Source organism: Eurytemora carolleeae, unplaced genomic scaffold (genome assembly GCF_000591075.1).
Source record: "Eurytemora carolleeae unplaced genomic scaffold, Eaff_2.0 scaffold1697, whole genome shotgun sequence".
NCBI classification, from domain to species: Eukaryota; Metazoa; Arthropoda; class Copepoda; order Calanoida; family Temoridae; genus Eurytemora; species Eurytemora carolleeae.
In genome coordinates, this window is record NW_019398502.1 from 1 (window position 1) to 23,347 (window position 23,347).

The window sequence follows — 23,347 nt, forward strand, 5'->3', positions numbered from 1 at the left end:
AAGAGAAAGCAAAACTTTTACTTTGATGCAGTGTTGTAAACGTTATAGTATCTACATTATTTTAGTGATGGACAACGTGTTGAGACATTTAGGTTTTTTTTTGACGTAAAAAATTTTCCACAAAAATGTATATCATTAGTTCAATGGTATTCTCGATAAATTTACTTTTATTACATTATGCGAACATTATGATCAAAGATATTTACCAAAAAAAACGAAAAAACTCTTTTCTAATATCTTTGGTTAGAATAATTTATTTTTGTATAATGTAATAAAAGCAAACTTGTCTAGCATCGAATATGTTCCACATCTCAGAATGTTAAAAAATATTTAAATATTTTTTAAATATTTAAAAACTATGCTCATCAGAAAGTACACATATAATATATATTTTTTAAAAAGGTGTGTCCGCGTGTTTACCACATCTGATAAAAAAACAACTTGAACAACTTGGATTGGATTCAAGTATATTTAACTTTTATTTTTATTTTAAGAACTAACTTTAATTTTGCTATGACGTTAGTTTAAAAAATATTTTTGGTATTAATGGTGGTAGTCGACCGTAGAGCTATCATAGACAAAAAATTCCCAAACCCTATTTCATAGGGGCCCGGCATTGGGGGCATTTGTAAGTCACTTCAAAAAACTCTAATCAGCCCAAAACTAAAGAATGTAAAAAAATGAATGAAAGTTCTAAATGTAATCTTAGACTATAATGGGTTTTATATATATTCGCAAGCGTCACTATGAATATCTATTTCACTTCCAGAGAATCATTGTTGGTTGATAACAAATAAACTACGGGGATTTTACTGGTTTAAATATTTAACTCGTTGATTTAATCGAGTAAGGTAAATATTTGGTCTCTAGCTAGTTTACAGTCACGGCTTTATTTAAGTCACGAGTGGCATTTAAGCTGTGACTTTTTATTCTCTGGACTCTTTTCCTTGATTAAAATAAACCATTATTCACACAGCAAGGAAGGTTCTAGAACTTGTCTACAACCACTATAGGTTCGGTTTTATCTGTATTAACTATGGTGGTGTATGGTGTATTGTGTATTGTATGCAGTATTTTCGTCTAGTTGGTTAAATTTTAGACTTGCAAACTGTTCAAATACAGTCATGGTTTTCTTTTGGAGATTAGATAAGGAAAATACATGACAAAGACAAATTATCATCAGCAAAATAATCCAAAATTTTAATCCTTGGCTCCCTTCTTTTCCTCCTTTCTCTCGCGTGCGCTGTACGGACGCGAGGGAGGAAAGGCAACTACCTCATGTGCCACAATTAACCATATCGTTACGCAATACGCAGTCTCCTTTATTCAGGAAATACAGCCTTTAAGCATCATTTTGAAGTGGAGTATTGTTAACTTTAAAAACTTGAACTCGATTTCCAATTTCAATGTGGTTGCACTTTTGAAATTTGAGGATAAATGCTTTATTCCTTAATTCAAGTTATCTCTACAGAATATGACCACTATAGGGATAACGAGGAGTCATTAAATTAATCTAGCTGCATAAGATGAAGATGATTGATTGATTTCTAGATTTACAGATATAAGTTCAGGCTGTTTATTAAGGCAAGAGACTATTCAATGATTAAACTCAACGCTCCCAATTTTTGGATTTAGTAACACATACAAGCTGATCTTCTCATTCAACGTTTTTTTATTCATTTCAGGGAAAATCTTTTAGGGGAAAATACTCTTAAACAGAATAATTTAACAATGTTAAATTTTATTTTAATTACTGAACAGTTCCTTTCATTGTTTTTAAATGTTCATAATTACCTCGTTAAAGTTATCATCATCAGACATTATTCTACTTCTAGGACTCACAAGCTCATCCGGAGCACTAGAGTAGCTGTCTAGATTCCTCCTAGATTCAACATATATTGTAATATACTGAACACTAGAGTAGCTTTCTAGATTCCTCCTAGATTCAACATATATTGTAATATACTGAACAATACTATACATATTCCTCCTAGATTCAACATATAATGTAAATGAACTGAAAAAATCCACAAAAGAGTTTATATCCCTAAATGCAGCCTTTTGCCTAGAGTTTCTTTCTATAAATGTAGTTTCTAACCTAGAGTGTCTATCTATAAATGTAGTTTCTAACCTATAGTTTCTATCTATAAATGTAGTTTCTAACCTAGAGTTTCTATCTATAAATGTAGTTTCTAACCTAGAGTGTCTATTTATAAATGTAGTTTCAAACCTATAGTTTCTATCTATAAATGTAGTTTCTAACCTAGAGTTTCTATTTATAAATGTAGTTTCTAACCTAGAGTTTCGCTCTATAAATATAGTTTCTTACCTAGATTTCTATCTATAAATGTAGTTTCTAACCTAGAGTTTATATCTATAAATGTAGTTTCTAACCTATAGTTTCGATCTATAAATGTAGTTTTTAACCTAGAGTTTTATATATAACTGTAGTTTTTAACCTAGAGTTTCTATCTATAAATGTAGTTTCTAACCTAGAGTTTTATATATAACTGTAGTTTCTAACCTAGAGTTTCTATCTATAAATTTAGTTTCTAACCTAGAGTTTCTATCTACAAATGTAGTTTCTAACCTAGAGTTTCTATCTACAAATGTAGTTTATAACCTAGAGTTTCTATCTATAAATGTAGTTTCTTACCTAGAACTTCTATCTATAAATGTAGTTTCTAACCTAGAGGTTCTATCTATAAATGTAGTTTCTAAACTAGAGTTTCTATCTATAAATGTAGTTCCTAACCTAGATTTTCTATCTATAAATGTAGTTTCTAACCTAGAGTTTCTATCTATAAATGTAGTTTCTTACCTAGAGTTTCTATGTCTCGGACTTCTAGTTCTGGAACTGCGTGACATCAACTCCGGTGCTGAACTCACTAAATTTATTTTTATTTGAAAATATTATTTTACAACTCTCTACTTCTCTTTATAATTATGTTTAAAGGCAAGTAGAGATTTGTCTGGGTTCTGTTTTAATATTTATCAAAGACATTTTTTCAATTTGAAATAAATAGCTTTAATGTCTATACATGTGATTCACAATCTTTAAGCATACAGAGTTGATTGGCCATATGCTTTGAACAAAATGAGTTAAACTTAAGCTTTCCCCGCAAGAAGATTAATCGATCTCTCATTGGTGAAAACTTTTGATTGCTGTTGTGGGAACTATTAATTTTCACCTGCTGAGTTGGGAAGCTTGAGTCCGGATTTAAAGTGATATGTCGCCTCGGCTGCAATCCGTCTAAATATTTGTAATTACAGTATTTTAAGAAATTATCTCAACGTGATAAAAGGACCGATTCGTAAAGATCTGCAGTAAAAAAAGATTCTATTAAATACTAACTTTGCAATCATCAATTTTCTATTAAAAAAATGTGATGTAAAGAAACCATTCACCCCTTCACACGTTATAGTTAATACCTATGTTTTCCCATTTTACTCCACAAGATCAAATTGATCTTGAAAACCCTTGATAGAGTAAAAATCCCTGAACTTCCCTGTACAGTGTGCAGTAGTTGTAAATAGTTAATATTTCGTGTCTAAGAAAATATGGTTCTATATATAACCAATAAAGTAAAAAATACTTTTTAAACTCAAGCTTCAATTTTGCAATTTAGAACAGAGTTAAGAATTTTTTTCTGTCGCAAAAAAATGAAAGAGAAAACACACTTAACAAATTTCAGACATTTTAAAAACTCTTACGAAAGTTATTAGCATTAAATTAACATATAGTAGTCTGGGGGTGCTTGCAAATTTTATAAAATGTAGTAAAGTTTATATTTCATTGTCTTTTTGACATTAATAAGGGATATTCTGCGTGTCAAAGTAAAGTTGCATCGTGTATGAAATTCACTGTTTATTTCTCAGAACATCACTCACATTTGATTGATTTTTTTTCTCCTAAAGGTGAAGTAAAAGATTTGAGTTTGTGATACAACCTTTTATGAGGTGGTCGGTCTCCCTTTACTGTCTCTGGACATGGTTATTTGTTCCTTTAATTACTTTCCATTCATTCACCTTTTTATACTTTCTTTATATACTTTCATTCACATTTTTATACTTTCCTTATATATTTTCATTTATCTTTCATACTTTCTTTTACATTTTTATACTTTCTTTATATAATTTCATTAATTTTTAAAACTTTCTTTTTATGCTTTCATTTACATTTTTATACTTTCTTTATGAACTTTCATTTATCTTTCATACTTTCTTTTAAATTTTTATACTTTCTTTATATACTTTCATTTACCTTTTTATACTTTCTTTTTTTAATTAATCAAACTCGTCCAGACTTCTTTTTCTTAATTCTTCTGCCTTTTTTAGACTTTTTTGCACTTTTAATCATCCTTTTATTCCTATATATTATTTTTTCTACTTCTTTCTTTTTATTTATTAAAACTTTGATATAATTTTTCATTTATTCCTTTATTTTTCATTCATTCTTCAGTGACACTATCTTCTTGTCATTTTTTAATGTTTTTTTTTACTTTCAATTTTTCACCTTCTTTATTCTTTTTACTTCTATCGTTTCATTTATTTTTAAAAACTAAATTTCTTCCTTTCTTTTCGCCAATGATTTTAAATGTAGTACGTACAAGGAATATTAAAACATCCGAAAGTTTTTTTATTAATTTAAAAATTTTAAATGAGAAATGCGTTGATCAGATTACTATTTTTGTTGGAGATCATCAGATATATTAATATATATCCTTTAAAATTCAAGAATGAATTATTTTTAAAACTTTATTTTTTTATGTTACCTGATATAACCCTGGTCCACGCAGACTAGTATATTCTCAGGTTTTATATCTGTGTGGATTATCTTGCATTTATCATGTAGATACAGTAACCCCTCTAGTACCTATACAAGTATATTTATTATATAGATTATCTTATATTTATCATGTAAATACAGTAACCCCTCTAGTACCTATACAAGTATATATATTATATAGATTATCTTATATTTATCATGTAGATACAGTAACCCCTCTAGTACCTATACAAGTATATATATTATATAGATTATCTTATATTTATCATGTAAATACAGTAACCCCTCTAGTACCTATACAAGTATATATATTATATAGATTATCTTATATTTATCATGTAGTACAGTAACCCCTCTAGTACCTATACAAGTATATATATTATATAGATTATCTTATATTTATCATGTAAATACAGTAAGTAACCCCTCTAGTACCTATACAAGTATATATATTATATAAATTATCTTATATTTATCATGTAGATACAGTAACCCCTCTAGTACCTATACAAGTATATATATTATATAGATTATCTTATATTTATCATGTAGATACAGTAACCCCTCTAGTACCTATACAAGTATATTTATTATACGGATTATCTTATATTTATCATGTAGATACAGTAACCCCTCTAGTCCCTATACAAGTATATTTATTATACGGATGATGAATGCCTAGACAACATTATACCTACATTTCTGAATGCCTAGCTAACAGTGTGCCTATATTTCTTAACGCCTATAGGTTCATAATGACAAGATAACACAATACCTAGATTCGTGAATGTCTAGATAACATTATGCCTAGATAACATAAAAGTGTCTTGAGTACCAGGAAAATGTATTTCATCTAGACATAAACATAAAGGACATTAGTTTCAGAACTAACAAACAATCCTGCAAAGTTATCTTTTTCAAAAGTATATATCTTTAAATCCAAGTCAAGTAAAACACAACTTCATGAATCTAGGTATTCAGGAATCTAGGTATTCATTAATCTAGGCAATCATGAATCTAGGCAATCATGGATCTAGGCAATTATGAATCTAGGTATTCAAGAATCTAGGTATTCATGAATCTAGATATTCATTAATCTAGGCAATCATGAATCTAGGCAATTATAAATCTAGGCATTCAGGAATCTAGGCAATCATGAATGTAGGCAATCATGATTCATGAATCATGGCATAATGTTAACTAGACGTTACGAACTAGGCATAGTGTTATCTAGGCGTTACGAACTAGGCATAGTGTTACCAGGCATAACGAAATAGGCATAGTGAACTAGGCATTCACGAACTAGTCATTCACGAACGAGGCAAATTGTTATCAGACATTATGAACTAGGCAAAGTGTTATCAGGCATTACGAACTAGGCATAGTGTTATCTAGGCATGACTAACTAGGCAAAGTTTTATCAAGCATTACGAACTAGGCATAGTGTTATCTAGGAATGATGATCTAGGCATAGTGTTATCTAAGCATGACGAACTAGGCATAATGTTATCTGGGCTGACGAACTAGGTATAGTGTTATCTAGGCATGATGAACTAAGCAAAGTGTTATCTAAGCATGACGAACTAGGCATATTGATATCTAGGCATGACAAACTAGGCATAGTGTTATCTAGGCATGACAAACTAGGCATAGTGTTCTCTAGGCATGACAAACTAGGCATAGTGTTATCTAGGCATGCCAAACTAGGCATAGTGTTATCTAGGCTGACGAACTAGACATAATGTTATATAGGCATTACAAACTAGGCAAAGTGTTATCAAGAGGCATTACGAACTAGGCATATTGTTATCTAGGCATTACGAACTAGGGATAGTGTATTCTAGGCATTGGTAAAGGGGCGTCGTTCAAATAGTAAATTTAACTCATTCCATGAAGAACTATTTGAAACTATGCGAACGATCCCTTTAAATATGAATAATATTGATTGACCTGTTTCATGATGAGTTTAACATTATAGAGATGAATTCCCTGGTATTCGCTTCGTATTATAAACTTCAGAAGATTGTGCCCTAAAACCTGAAATTAACAAACATTAAATCCAATTTTAAAAAATTATTTATTGAAACATTAACAACTTTGGTTCCTGAAAAGAACAGGCCCGATTTTTAAGCATCTATAGCAAGTTGTATAGTATACACAATACACATGTACTACAGTGTTAGGCGATTATAACAATGTAATGAAGACGACTTTTAAATTTAAGTTTTGATTTTTAACAAGCTTTATTCTAATTACAAGTTTATAAATAAAAATAAAAGCTTCTTAATTGATATCTTCTATTGACTTCTATGTTTATATGTATCCATGCTGTTTAGCAGCTTGATTTAACTCAAAATTAAAATCGAAAGTCGTCTTCATTGTATTGATATGATCACCTACCACTGTATATGACGGCTAAACGGGATGGTACATTAAATGAATCATCTTCTTCTTGTTACAATAATAAGTTAGAGATTTTATTTTTGCTAAAGAATCGTAAAGGGCTTAACCCTATCCCTGCTGGGGTACTTGAAAACCAGGATACGCTTCCCATGTTTTATGTCCAAATATGACAAATGATACATCATTAGAAAGCTCTTGTGCTCTACTTTTAGAATCTGCAAAAAAATTTGCAAATTTGCGAAAATTGAATTTTTTATCGCAAAATCCAGTTTTATAGTAAAAATGTTTGCAAAAAAAAATTTGTCCAAAAAATGACAAATTATACATTTTTGAAAAGCCCTTGACCATGCCATTTCAAATATGCAAAAAATTTTGCAAAATTTTAAATAACCTGATTTTTAATCAAGAAAAACTAAAAATGTGCAAATTTCCTTTGACAGGTTGTTTGCAAAAAATTTGCAATTTTTTTTCTCGCAAAACTTGTGCAATCCGTTTCCTTATGTCATAGGCTTTCCAAAAAGCTAAATTTTATCAAAATCTGATAAGTGAAAGTGGGTCAAAACAAAGATTTAGTTTGTTACAGGCAAAAGCAGTCATTCAGGCAGTGTGCCTGAGGACTCAGGCAGTTAGTATTAAAGCCCGGTTTTAGGCCTAAAGGGAGGGCTTTGGGTATGTAAGAAAAGTCAGAAAATTTCAACAGCCTCAGACCAATACTTTTTGAGTTATGTAAAAAAAACTACAGGGGGGGTCAAATTGACCCCCCCCCCAGCGGGAATAAGGTTAAGGTTCGAATATTTGCTTGACAGCAAAAAAAGGAAAACCATCCAGATTACCGGTATGACTTTGTTATCTTGTAGCTTCTTGGATTTCATATACGAGTATCAGAAAAGCAAATTTATCTTGTTCCATTTCAATTCCAAACTCTTTTTTCATTCCAGAAGCTTTACAATGAGAAGAGTTATGATTGAAAACATAAAAATTTCAATCTCTTTTCTTGTTTCGTAATTGCCAACAAATAAATCATTATTTACAGCGTTTTATTTAAAAACAAATTTAATATTCATATCTTTTCTGTTTTGTTTACTTTTGATATTTCAGCGCGAATGTTAACTTATTGTATTTTATTTATTTTAGTTCTATTTTTTAAAATGTATTTATAATTTATAACCTCGACCTCGACCTTTCTGTAAAAAGCATCTTTACTTTATAATTTCAAAAATATAAATAAATATAAAATAGTTTTATTTAGAATTGGTAGGAAAAGACTTTACCTCAAAGACCATGCAAACATGGGTTCCATTCACCCCAACAATCTTAAAATCGTCCAACAGTTGGACGGTTCGTTCCCGGAAAACGTCTTTTTCGTCCGAGGTTCTAACCTGAAATAGTTTGAAAATTGTACACTTTGTTAAATTAAAATTAAATTAAAAAAACTAAATTATTAAGCGTTTAACCGACCATTGGCCAATGAAAAATGACAAAAAAATCAGGATCTTATCTTTTTCTAAAATATTTGTATAATAAACAAAGCCCCCCTTTAATTCGTTTTTTCTTACCGTAGCAATCTCAAAAGAACTCAAAATATTTAAACTTTTTCAGAATTGCAGAATAGATATTTTGGATTTATATAATTATTTTAATACACATTTATATTGCATGAATGCATTTGAAAAATTAAACCATTTATTTCTATTGTGCAATTTACATAATTATGCAGTTTAACAATTGCACGTTAGCCATAGAGGATTCAAGTTTATAGAGTGAATGTGAACATTTACCAAGTGTACGTTTTCCTGATGGAACATTTTCCCAAGTTTACGTTTTCATGAGGAAACATTTTCTCAAGTATACGCTTTCCTTAGGGAACATTTTTCCAAGTTTACGATTTCCTGAGGGAACATTTTTCCAAGTGTAAGTTTTCCTGAGGGAACATTTTTCCAAGTGTACGTTTTCCTGAGGGAACATTTTCCCAAGTTTACGCTTTCCTGATGAAACATTTTCCCAAGTTTACGTTTTCTTGAGGAAACATTTTCCCAAGTATGCGCTTTCCTAAGGGAACATTTTTCCAAGTTTACGCTTTCCTGAGGGAACGTTTTCCCAAGTTTACGCTTTCCTAAAGGGAACATTTTCCCAAGTTTACGCTTTCCTGAGGGATCATTTTCTCAAGTTTACGCTTTCCTGAGGGAACATTTTCCCAAGTGTACGTTTTCCTGAGGGAACATTTTTCCCAAGTTTACGCTTTCCTAAGGGAACATTTTCCCAAGTGTACGCTTTCCTGAGGGAACATTTTCCCAAGTTTACTCTTTCCAGAGGGAACATTCTTCCAAGTGTACGTTTTCCTAATGGAACATTTTCCCAAGTTTACGTTTTCTTGAGGAAACATTTCCCCAAGGTTACGCTTTCCCGATGGAACATTTTCCCAAGTTTACGTTTTCTTGAGGAAACATTTTCCCAAGTATGCGCTTTCCTGATGGAACATTTTCCCAAGTTTACGCTTTCCTGAGGGAACAATTTTCCAAGTGTACGTTTGAATGTGGCCTTTTCTATTTATTTTTCTCAATCATTTAAATTGTTTAAAAATGCAAACTGAACTTTAACTCTGTATATGTATATAATCTATGACTTACACATTTGAGGAGTTTAATTTCATCAAGTGCAGTCTCCGTATAGTGTGTGGCACTTTTCACAACTTTCAGGGCAACAAACCTTTGTCCCCTGCAATACAATACAATACAATACAATACAATACAATACAATACAATACAATACAATACAATACAATACAATACAATACAATACAATACAATACTATACAATACAATACAATTCAATACAATATACAATTCAATACAATTCAATTCAATTCAATACAATACAATACAATAAATTATAGGTCTATTATATAAAATCAAAAAAAATATTGTGTCTCCTGTTTTTTTGATCTCCCTGCTTACCTGGTATCCCAAGCTAATCAATAAAATACAATAAAATTTTCTATTTTTTATTCTGTTCTTTTATATTTTGTTCTATTCTGTCCTATTTTTTTAATCTGTTAGTGTCTGTTTACATTCTGTTCTTTTCTGTTCTATTGTTTTCTATTTTATTATATTCTGTTCTATTGTTGTCTACTTTATTATATTCTGTTCTATTGATTTCTATTTTATTATATTGTGTTCTATTGTTTTGTATTTTATTATATTGTGTTCTATTGTTTTCTATTTTATTATATTCTGTTCCATTGTTTTGTATTTTATTATATTGTGGTCTATTGTTTTCTATTTTATTATATTGTGTTCTATTGTTTTCTATTTTATTATATTCTATGTTCTATTGTTTTCTATTTTATTATATTCTGTTCTATTGTTTTCTATTTTATTATATTCTGTTCTATTCTGCTTTATAGTGTTGTTCTATTCTATTAATCTCTATTATTCGGATATCTTTATAAAACTTTAAAACTCTATTCTTGATCCCCCTGTATACCTGGTATCCCAGGCTAACCAAACTGTAGAGAAATGTCCCCAACCAAGTTTACGGATAACCTAAATATATTGAGTCTTAGCAATTCTCCAATCTCTATATTTTTGCAATCTGAAGATGTAAACCTTTTATATTTCAAACTTAGATTATTTGATCTGACAGAAATCAAAGTTTGAAATATAAAATGTCTACAACATCGGGTTGCAAAGATACAGATTAGCAAAACAGAGTTTGTGGCGAAAACTCAATTTCTTTGTTAAAAATGCAGGAAACAATATTGAACTAAATATTTTCCTGAACTCTAAATGTCCAATCTCTATATCTTTGCATCTAGACGATGTAAAATTTTGGCAATAAGAATTTTTTCGAAATATCAAAGATTTACGGCATCAGGTTGCAAAAATATAAGGGTTATATAATTAGAGTGTGAGGCAAAAGGTCAAAAGTTTAAAAAATATTTTATAAAGTTTTTGCCTGATATCTAGACTCGAACTGGTCTCCTATGTTTACAGGGTGATATCCACCTAGAAAAAATAAATAATCCATTTCTAGAGTGCACTGTCCAATTTACAACGGTTACCGTTTAACCATTATTTGATCAATAATGGGAAAAACATCGTCGTTGAAAACTGTTTAATTAGGACAATCTTTAATTAATGATTTAGCAAGTAACTCTTTAAAGAATTCATAATTGAAAAGAAAATAGGTTTTTGAAGAGACATCTCTACTTTTTTTGGTCTAACAAAGCTTTTAAGAGTATCGTAGTAAATCGGAATTACCACTTAATAAATTGAGGGTATCTTGAAATTATATGTTCTTTAGTAAAGAACTAGATAAAGAATAAATGTTAGAACTCGGAGGATAAAAAAGCAGAAATAAAAAAAATATATTTTGTCGATTTATAAAAATATTTCTATATAATACATAGTAACCCACAAAGGATGAGACTGTAAAGACGACTAAAAAGTCTTCAAATAAGACAAAACCAAGGTTAAATTGTGTATTTTTCCCTAGAGATAGTAATCTAATGGTTTATTTTATGATTTTGCAAAAAAACAAAGTAGTTTACAGTTGCAGGGATTCCTGAATATAAATACAGATAAATTTCGTAAAATCTGAGCTACAATGGTATTCTTTAGTCTAAATCTGAGTTACAATAGTATTCCTTAATCTAAGTCTGAGTTACAATAGTATTCTTTAGTCTAAATCTGAGTTACAATAGTATTCTTTAGTCTAAATTTGAGCTACAATAGTTACAATCGTGGTTGAAGTCTCATCTTTTGTGGGTAACCCTGTATGTAGATATAATGAATCGTGAACCACTGAGTTTTCATTTTCTTGATTTCTTAATTTGCTGAATTCTGTTAACCAACAAATTGCATTAGGAGAACTTGTAGAGATATTGCCTTTGATAATACACCGCTAGTGATCTAAAGAAACTTTATAGTACTCAATAATACATACATCTCTATATATATATACTTTATAGTACTCAATAATACATACATCTATACATATATATACTTCGCAATTGTTTTTTCTTGTGCATTTCCAACTTCTGACAAGTTGTAATATATTATTTATAGAAAAACAGACTAAATCTATTTTTCTATTTTTTCTTTGGATACAAACAATATAAATGATGGATGCCAGGGAAGAATTGAATCAGACAAGTATTGAATCCAAGATGGATGCCAGGGAAGTATTGAATCCAAGATGGATGCCTGGGAAGTATTGAATCTAAGATGGATGCCTGGGAAGTATTGAATATAATATGGATGCCAGGGAAGTATTGAATCTAAGATGGATGCCTGGGAAGTATTGAATCCAAGATGGATGCCAGAGAAGTATTGAATCCAAGATGGATGTAGTAAATACCTTACTCCAGAATGGTTTCTCTAACACGTATCTATCCAGGTACAGTTTAGTTTCACATATCTATCAATGTTTAAACCCGGAAACGATCCACCATGGTTACATTTGCGTGAACTATAAACGCCACTAACACTGTGCGTGATCACGGTAGCTATCAAACAAGCTATTGATCGATCTCTAAATGCCACAAAGGAACACAAGCATAGCTCTCAAACAAGCTATTAATCCAGGCTCTAAATGCCACAAAGGAACACAAGCGTAGCTCTCAGACAAGCTATTAATCCAGGCTCTAAATGCCACACAGGAACACAAGCGTAGCTCTCAAACAAGCTATTAATCCAGGCTCTAAATGCCACACAGTGACACATGCGTAGCTCTCAAACAAGCTCTTATTTATCGATCCCAAATTGAAGGGGACGATCTTCAACGTGTTTGTTAGAACAGTGTATGATCTATCTCCACACAGGTTTACAGCGTAGTTTAAGTTGAATATACGTATTAACCCTATCTCTGCTGGGGTACTTGAAAACGAGGATATGCTGGGGTTGAATAGGGTTAAAAGGATTAACATGGACAGATATAATCGATGTTAAATCTATCACAATGCATGTTTCAATCATTTTACGAAGCTTCTGTTTAATATATCAAGGTATGCTCAGGTTAACAAATATAAGGGTTGCTACGATATTTGCCACATGGATACCAGGGAAGTATTGAATCCAAGATAGATACCAGGGAAGTATTGAGTCCAAGATGGATTCCAGGGAAGTATTGAATCCAAGATGGATTCCAGGAAAGTATTGAATCCAAGATGGATGCCTCGGAAGTATTGCATCCAAGATGGATGCCTAGGAAGTATTGCATCCAAGATGGATGCCTGGAATTTCTTCTCACAACATTTTGAAGGCTATAAATTAAAGTAAATCTTTTTTGATACTCATTTGTTTTTTTCTATATAAACTGTTCAAAACCAAAGACGATCTTTCAGAGATCTTATATTTTTCAGGACGCAATAAGCCGGCTTTTTCACAACAAACATTATTAGTCTGGTTCTCTTTAATTACTTTATTGTATTATTTTATAGAGGCCGTTCTAATTGTTTGAAGCTATTGCCAGCCCCTTAAAATCGTAATTTATTGTATTACCTAGCAGAATTAAAGTTTAAAACCGGAATATAATTTCTTTTTAACAACTTTATATTTGGAGGCCATTTTATTTCCTGGCTGTAAAAAATGCGGGAAATGGAAATCAGTTGTTTAAAATTTGATTTCTTGGAAGAATTCGAATTTGAAAGCTGGAATATTTTAAAATTAATTATCTTTTCTTATTTCTTGTTTGAGAAGTTTTCTAAATGTTTCTAGTTCTATATCTGGAGATATCAAAAATTAAAAGAGGAAGAAAATAGACAATATCGAAAAATCAACCTTTTACATAATCGGCCAGGGCCTCTTGTTCGTCATCGTCGGACTGGAGACCGGCAACATCGTCGTCCTCGTCGTCATCAAGTCGGCGACCTCTTTCATCCTCGTCCTGATCGTCCTCCAGCCTCCGGCCTCTGTCCTCATCCTCTCCATCCTCGTCTGGTCTTCTCCCTCTCTCGCTTCTAAAAACAAGTTTTCATTTAACTAATTTTGTAAAATAACGCCTTTAGTGATGTATTTTTTAAAAAGATAATATGACGATAAAATCTCCCAGAACTGGTTTTGATATTATAAATTAAAGGGACTGTAAGAGTAATTTCAAGAGATTCTCTGGGCAAACATGGATTCAAACTTTACTAGACAAAGCGTTCAAGGATACCATTGTTAATTAGTGTCACTTGAAATTACGCTTACAGTCCCTTTAATAAAAGAGTAATGATGAAGAATTCTAACAAAAAATACAAAATATCACTATGTATGGCTGGACGTAAATATTTCATAAAGTCCCAAACTTAAATATTTTAAATTCTTAAAAATGTTGTTTTTGGAAGAATTGCAAACTTTATGAAAACTGTTTGAAAAGTTTAGTGCCGGGAGGAAGAAATAAAGAGAATAAATATGGTTTAGAAAAAGTAAACAATATTCCTTAGCTTTCTTTTCAAACTAGAGAGAGAGAGAGAGAGAGTTTTTGTGTCTGGTTAAACCAAGGATTTTGCAAGGTCGAATAATAATGCAAAAACTCCGGATTCTAATGTAAAAACGTCGTGAACCAAACTATTAACAGGAAAGGCAAAAAGAAAGGTAGGATATGAAGCAGGAAGGGGGGTGGGGTTTCCACGATATTTCTTTGCAGGAGGTTGGGAAATTTAGAAAGATTGAGGGCTGCAAAAACGTTGGAAGAAAAAAAGCGTTTAGGGGTTATAACAAAAAATAAAAGTGGTTAAATTTTACTAATGCAATGATTCAATTTATGAGAATTTGATCTAATACCATTTTACTAGGAATTGAAAGAAAAAAGCTTAATATTTTCCTAGTGGGGCAATGCAATATATATACTTTACTGACCAAAATGCTATTTTTATCTGCTTCTTTTAATTAAATCTTGGTCTTTTATTATTCCCTACTTTCTCTTCTCCAATATCTCCTCTTTCTCTTCATTTCCTTCCTGAATCCTGATATATTTGCTTTATCTAATTATCTTGCTTTCTACTCCTTTCTCTTTTTTACTTATTTATTTTCTCTTCTTACTTCATGCATGATTTTTTCTATACTTGATCCTGCGGTCTACTCTGTATCCTTCTCTTTTATATATATTTAGCTCTCTACCTTCTATTAGTCCTAAGTACTTCCCGAAGCTTGAGTATTACCTGAATACTGGACCCAAATATTCTTTATACCAGGATAGATCAGATACTGAGAATTCTGAACCTTCATCATCAGAACCTATGTCAGGTTCATCAGCTATTTCAGGATTATTGGTGTCAACTTTAGATTTGTCACAAGTAATTTCATCCTGATTATTACAAGAATTTGCAGCAGAGCAATTTTTTTTGCTTGTTGCTTGATTTTCCACAGGATCTTTAAGCTCATGACTATGTGCAGAATTGACTTGATTTACCGAACTTTTTTTTTGATTTAGTTCGCTATGATCTTGACAATGTTCTTTTTGCTCTTGATCATGTTTATTTTCTACTATTGCTTGATTTTCTAAATTTGTTTCTTGAAGTTTGTTTTCATTTGTCACAATCTGATCTGTAGTTTTATCAATGATATTTATAGGGTCACTTTGATTCAGTTCTATCTCACTTTGATTCTTAAAAGTTTCACTTTGATATTCCGAATATTTATTTTGATTTCCAGCATCATCTTTTATTTCAATGGGGTCATTTACATTATGCAAATGTAGATCATTATTTGAATCATATTTTCTCTCTCGGGATATCACTGTGTCCATATCCAAAATGATATCAGACTCAGAGAGATCAGCTATTTCAAGACCAGTTTTACGAAGAAGGATATCAGCTTTGCTAAGATCAAGCACAGATTTTATAAGTTCATTTTCTTTAAATTCTTGAGAAACTTCCGTTTGATTTGTGTATTGATCACCTTGGGCAGAAGAGAAATTTATTACAGAATCCAGATGATTTGTTTTTAGAACATCCTGAACGTTTTCATGCTCTGTTGGTTCTGTGCCATAATGTATTATATCTATAAAGTTGTGAATGGTAAGATCACTTTCAACTCTGAGTTCATTATTCTCATGTTTGCCTTGTGCATCATGATCAGCTGCTTCTCTTTTGTCTCTAATCTGATTAATATTATCATTTAGTTGTTTACTACATTCGATTGCAAATTGACAATCATTATATTCTTTAGGATCATTTTCTTCTTGATTACGCAAAAGCTGATTTTGGCAATTCAAAATTTCCATTGCTTCAATGAAACTACAGTTCTCCTTTAATTCATTATCTTTATTAGTGTCATTATGTTTTCCTTTATTACTTAATGAAGTTTTATTCTCTGCTTTACTTAAGTTATTCTCAACATTTAATTCGTTCAGATTTAGTTCATCAATAGGATTTGTGTGTTCTTCAGAGACTGAAGTGAGATAAGATTCATCATCAATACCAGGTCTTAGACTGTTGTTAACAGAGTTTACCTCTGAGACATCGATATTTTCAATAATGTCATGAGAGACAGATTCAGTCTCAGAGTAAGTAATGGGTTTGTTTTCATTATCTGTAATAGAACTGGTTTCCTCGTAAATCAAATTTGGTTTATAGAAATCAAAGGCTACTTTGTAGTCTGAGCCTAGGTTGCGAGATTCAGATGCTTCCTCAAGTGTTTCTTCAGTAGTTATAGTTTTTTGAAAGACTGGAGTCTGTTTTTGCTCATTCTGGGGTTGTTCTTCATTAGCTTGATCAGAACCTACATCACTTATAGTATTAGATTGGTCCAGTAAACAGTTAATGTTGGGCTGATAAGAAGCTGAACTGATATTTGGTTCTGAAGAGCCTGAACTCTTGTTAGATTGTTCAAGTTGATCAGAGGTCAAGGCCGTGCGATGTTGATCAGAGGTCAAACTGTTGCTAGGTTGTTCAGAGGCCATACTATTGATAGGTTGTTCAAAGGCCAAACCAATGCTAGGTTGATCAGAGGTCAAGCTAATGCAAGGTTGATCAGAGGCCAAGCTGCGATCAGGTTGATCAGAGGCCAAGGTGCTGTCAGGTTGTTCAGAGGCCAAGCCAATGCAAGGTTTATCAGAGGCTTCACTGCTTTCAGATTGATCAAAGACCAAGATAATGCAAGGTTGATCAGAAGCCACACTGAGGCTAGGTTGATCAGATGCTGAACATGTCTCAGGTTGATCACAGATAGGAAAAATGTCATGTTTAAGTGAGGTCAAAGGCAAAAATGAGTCATCAGCTACATTGATTTCATTGATTTCATTGATTTCATTGATTTCATTAATTTCATTGATTTCATTGATTTCTGATGATAACGTTGATTTTTCAAATGCCAGTGTGAAGTTTGAAATATTAGATGTGGGAGTCAGTTCGTTTTCACTATGACCTATGATTATATCTGATTTAATGTGATTTAGGATTATATTTGATTCACTGTGATCTAAGATTATATTTGATTCACTGTGATCTAAGACTATATTTGATTCATTGTGATCTAAGATTATATTTGATTCACTGTGATCTAAAATTATGTTTGATTCACTGTGATCTAAGATTATATTTGATTCACTGTGATCTAAAATTATATTTGATTCACTGTGATCTAAGATTATATTTGATTCACTGTGATTTAAGATTTCATTTGATTTACTTTGAGCTAAAATTGTATCTGATTCACTGTGATCTAAGAGTATTATTGATTCCTGTGAAGGTTGCTGGAGTGATGTTTGAGTCTGATTATATCTCTTCCTGGAGATAAGAGCAATATGACCATTGCAGTGCTCATCAGCTGAGGAACTCTCATCCCGACCTGACTCTTTAGAATCAACCTCTGACTCATCCGATACTTCAGACTCTTCAGAGTCATCGGAGTTCTCAGAGTCATCTTCATCTGACCAAGCTGATACCAGAGCACTGCGCTCATAATCAGAGTTTGATGACGATCTTGATTCATTTCTTGGTTGTCGAGACTGTTTTGAAGATCCTGCTGTACTTTCATCATTCCTTATCATTTATTTATAATTATTGTAAAATCAATTAAACATTTATTTTTGACGATATATTGGAAGTTTTGGAGTCATTAGACATTTGAAATTAATATAAAAACATTTTTAGTGAAACGAGATGATCAAGGAAAATTGTTTTTATTGTTCGAAATCTGCCCACTAAGCGATGACTGTCAAAATGTTGAATCTATAAAAACCATAAACTGCCCCCCCAGCCCCACCCCTCCCTACAGGTTTTGTGAGATTGTATTGAGATTGGACCGGACATAGAGTGTGCAAAAATACAGAGTTAGTTCGATCTATAATATATGTCTATATAATCAAAGACACTTTGCAAAATATTCAACAATCTTATCATATCATATCATATCATATCATATCGTATCATATCATATCATATCATATCATATCATAACATATCATATCATATCATATCATATCATATCATATCATATCATATAATATCATATCATATCATATCACTAATTTTTTGTATTTTTCTAATACAATGTCTTTTTTATCTAAGAAAATTTGACTATTAAAAGTTGAAAATTTGTTCGGGTAATTTTTTACAGTGAAACCCTTAATAACGAATACATCGGAAGAATTTATCAAATGTCGTCTTGACAATTTTTCAATGAGTTTTATAATATATTACGTAAATTTCAGTATTTGCGAAAAAAAATAAATAGCCATGAATATGCGGGAACAGTTTTAAAGAGTTCCATATAATAATTTAATTAAAAAACTAAATATCTGCAACATTCCATTATCAGAAAGTAAAGAATACGACATTTGATGAATTCTTTCGATGTATTCGTTATTAAGGGTTTCACTGTACAAAAATTAATAATAAGCTCAAGATATCAAGGTTTTAACTCTTTAACCACAAAGTCTGAAATTTTTATTGCAATTAATTCCACATTGAAAATAAATTTGTGAATGATGATGATATATATCTTGGTACAGAACAGCTGTAGGAAACCAGGAATTTTAAAAGTAAAACTGTAAGTAAAGTACAGTCGTCTTCGAAGTCTCAAACTTTGTGACCAAACGATGCATGTTTCTTTGTTAGTTGGCAAAATCAGCATTAAAGAACCTGTACGCTAAATTTCAAGTGAACCTTCATGCAAAGAGATCCGATTTACAACGGTACAAGTATGAATTAGATATCAATGTTTTTTTTTAAACTGTTTATTTTTATTTGCGGGTTCTCTGCTAAAGTGACTTGCTCATGTAAGGGTACCGTTGTAAATCAGGTAGTGCCATCTTTGCATGGAGGGTCATTTGAAATTACGCTTACAGCCTCTTTAAGTTTTATTTTCTACCCTCTCAGATTTGAATGAAAAATTAATCGGAGATTGGAAAAAAATTTTATGTTTAAAATTCACCTTCTTTGAAAATTTCCTTCTTGCTGCAGTAATGTTAATGGACCACCTTGTAGGGCAAAACAGGTTTATATTTTCTTTATTTAAAAGATATATTATCATTTTTAATATTATTATCATTATTATTACNGAAGTTTAAATAACTTTTATATGATAATTCAAGCTGTATTCAACCCGGTTATGAAACAAAGATCTTATGTAAACTGTAATGGAAAGAATGAGAGCTTTCATAACTTCAAATCTTAAAATGTCAATTCTGGGGCATTACTTGTTTTAATCAATTGCATTATTTAGGTCTTGAAATTCTTTTTGTTTGGGATTCTTGGGATTTTTCTCAGGAAGGTTGGGTTGGGGTTAGAACAGGATCAGGGTTAGCTTTTCAGTTACAGGGACACAGGGACAGTAGACATAATTTCAAGTTAAAGGGGCTGTAGGCATAATTTCAAGCTAAAGGGACTGTAGACGTAATTACAAGTTAAATGGACTGTAGACGTTATTTCAAGTTAAAGGGACTGTAGGCGTTATTTCAAGTTAAAGGGACTGTAGACATAATTTCAAGTTAATGCTGTTGACGTTATTTCAAGTTAAAGGGGCTGGGGCTGTAGTCGAAATTTCAAGTTAAAGGGACTGTAGACGTAATTACAAGTTAAAGGGACTGTAGACGTAATTACAAGTTAAAGGGACTGTAGACGTAATTACAAGTTAAAGGGACTGTAGTCGTAATTTTAAGTTAAAGGGACTGTAGACATAATTTCAAGTAACATTTCCGATTTCAAATTACAACGAATACACTTTTAATTTCTGTATGAGTAACAATGATTAATTTATTTTTCTATCTTTCAAGTGCTTAGATCCATTAGTTTTCGCCATTGTTTTTAAAGCATTTTTGAGCAAGTACAATTTTAAAATTAATTTTTCAAGGGGAAAATTATGAATATCTCATGCTTTCTTGGACAGATAAATGGAGATTCACTTGAAAGAGGTTGGGACGGGTTACACGAGATGAGGGCAAGCTTTCAAGCTGAGCACATGTTTTCCATACTTTAAAGTTCAAATTGGCCATGTGTCAGAGCAAACAGATTTTTCAAGGCTTTAAAATAGAATTAGAAGAATATTTTGTGCTTGAATAAGGAAATAAAACTCGCGAATATTCAGGAGAATTTAACAAAAGAGAAATTCCGTGAATTTTTCTATTCAGTCTGTTCCTTGTTACGTTGTTTAAACTATAGCGAGCTGTGACGGATTTTTGAAAAGATGATCAGTTTGCGTAATTGACAAGAGAGGAGAGGGGGGGATTCAAACTTCTTTTGTATATACACCATGTTTGACTATGTCATGAAAAAACAAACAATTTTTTCTTGTAGATTGATTTTAAGAAATGTTCTTGGATCTTTTTTAAATGATATAAAATAGTAAATAAACACTCGCCACAAATTCCAATTTCACAATCCCTATATTTTTGAAGCTTGATGGTTCAAACCTTTTATGTTTCAAACTATAAATGCCGGTAGATCAAACAATTAATGTTTTTAATATTAAAGGTTTGCACCATCAGGTTGCAAAGGAAAAGGGATTAGAAAATTAGCTTGTGGCAACATTTATTTCTTTTACTAAATCATAATTTCTACCCCCCCCCCATATTCTATCTTTTTAAAATCTCTATCTATGGTTTCTCCAAAACCCATGTGACATGAACATGTAATCAATGACAGCTCTATTCCGTTGAATATTGAAAAGTTAAATTTAAAAATTCATCTCAATTAATATTAAAATGTTTGTGTAGATACTGCGGAAAACTTAAACCAAGAATAAAAACTGTTTGGCAACTTTGATCGTTAAGCTGGAAAGAGAAGAATTAAAATATTTAATTCAGTTTGCCATATTATCTATTGCAACAAAAGTTTTCAAACTCTCTGAAATTAAACATGTCTGAATTTAATTAGTTCAGAACTCTGTAATAACCTCAACAGTTAGAGTAAATACAAAAAAGGCAGGAAAATTGTCGTCTTCGATCTCTGTTATGATGATAAACTTTAACTCGTTTTCGAAAAGCCAATGAGAAAAAAGCTTTGCATTTCTCGTATGCAACCATCAGATTTGCTTTTCTTCTTCTTGGTTGTGAAATTAAACATTGAGATGAATGATGTTACAAAATTGTACAAGTAATTTCGCATAAACTTGACCTTTTTCTTGACCCTTCAGCTAGTATATAATATATTGTTTTCTTGACCCTTCAGCTAGTATATAATGTATATAATATATTATTTTCTTGACCCTTCAGCTAGTATATAATATATTATTTTCTTGACCCTTCAGCTAGTATATAATATATTGTTTTTTTTTGCAAATGTGCCGTTTATGAATATCTTCAAGCAAAGTATAATTTTTGATACAATTTCGTAAAAAGTGTCAATTCAATTTGAGTTCAATTCATTTTCAAACCTTATTGATGATTTTCCGTGTCGTTCTTAATAATTCTAACAAAAATCGTTAATTTCGAATTTTTTAATCTGAACAGTATTTAACCTGGAAGAACTGAAACTTTTCCGTTTCCATGAATCTAGAAACCTAAAAGCTACAAGATTTTATGTTCTTGCGCATTTTTAAAGACCTCTTCCATTCTTGTATTTAGGATGTATTCAACCAGAATTTTCAGCATTCTCCAAAGTTGCAGCGTGTTGAGAAGGTTTTTTGATGTTTTATATCTAGTTTTTTTTTCGTATTTTCGATTTTTTCAGTGTTCACTTCTGTTTCATGGTTGTTGCTTATTGTAACTAAATCACGTGTAATTGTGGCGTAATAGTTTAAGGTTAAGGTTTGAGTTTATTGACTAGTAGTTAACTAATCTTTCTACTCAGCGCTTTCATATTTCAGATGTCCTTGCCAAAATGCTTTCTTTTCTCTATACTGTACACATATCCTTACTTTACACCCTATTCTGCAGTTGTTAAAAACATATTTTTCATTTTTATTTTTGTTTTATTTATTCTTTCGTTATGTTTGGTTTCTCTTTAACTTTAATTCCTTTTTTCAGCCACTGATTAAAAGATATAATTGAGTCTTAGCAACAAACTTTGATTTTTTAATCTCTATATCTTTGCGATCCAATGTCGTAAGCCATTTGATATGTCAAACTATGCATTCTGATGTTAGAAGTTTGAAATATCAAAGGTTTACGTTATATATATTTTAAAGATTTAGGGATTACAAATTTCAGTTTGTGGCAAAACTCAAATCTTTTAATTCTCTTCTATTCTCTCGCTATTCTTTTTGTTTTACTTGTTTTTTAAAAAAAAATTTCAATTTCATTTTCAATTTGTCCAAGGGGGGGCTTACAATCTGTCTAGGTGGGCTTAGCAACCTGGAAACCATAGCTTTCATAAATCTATGGGAGGGGGCAGAACCCCGATAGCCCCCCCCGTACACGACAATGTTCTTTTCTTTATAAAAATCTCTTTTCTAGCTTTATATAACTCGGTCAGGTCAAAGTCAGACAACAAATCTCTCAGGTCAATCCATTTTCTATTTCCGGCTGGTCGCAGCTCAGAACCGGATATTTGTTAACTTATATCATAAAATCAGATTTCTTTTGTAATTATCTATCTCTATCTATCTATCTCTCTACTTATCAATCTATCCATCTATCCTTCCAAGGTTGCATTATATTCTTGTATCCTATCTCTATCTATCTATATATCTATCTATTTATCTTTCTATCTTTCTATCAATACATCTATCTATCTATCTATCTATCTATCTATCTATCTATCTATCTATCTATCTATCTATCTATCTATCT

General features: G+C 31.3%; 1 protein-coding gene across 1 annotated transcript; it reads right to left on the minus strand.

The window, feature by feature from the left end:
* Positions 1-1,761: 1,761 nt before the first annotated feature.
* LOC111717445 (serine/threonine-protein kinase spk-1) lies at positions 1,762-18,156 on the minus strand. The gene is made up of 11 exons (XM_023492948.1): positions 15,336-18,156; positions 13,972-14,150; positions 11,147-11,196; positions 10,676-10,734; positions 9,820-9,907; positions 8,464-8,571; positions 6,740-6,826; positions 4,776-4,876; positions 3,192-3,253; positions 2,822-2,888; positions 1,762-1,882 (listed from the first exon to the last, which is right to left on the minus strand). Exons 1-11 carry the CDS (start codon positions 17,075-17,077, stop codon positions 1,777-1,779), a joined length of 2,649 nt encoding a protein of 882 aa, XP_023348716.1. The 5' UTR covers positions 17,078-18,156; the 3' UTR covers positions 1,762-1,776.
* Positions 18,157-23,347: the final 5,191 nt, after the last annotated feature.

Excerpts from the sequence above, each read along its gene's own strand:
- LOC111717445 (XM_023492948.1), bottom strand. The coding sequence starts at position 17,077 with ATGGCCTCTGAACAACCTAGCAACAGTTTGACCTCTGATCAACATCGC. Across the intron at positions 8,572-9,819 it reads AAATTAAACTCCTCAAATGT|GTTAGAACCTCGGACGAAAA; the intron begins GTAAGTCATAGA and ends AAACTATTTCAG. Across the intron at positions 1,883-2,821 it reads CCGAGACATAGAAACTCTAG|GAGGAATCTAGACAGCTACT; the intron begins GTAAGAAACTAC and ends TGTTGAATCTAG.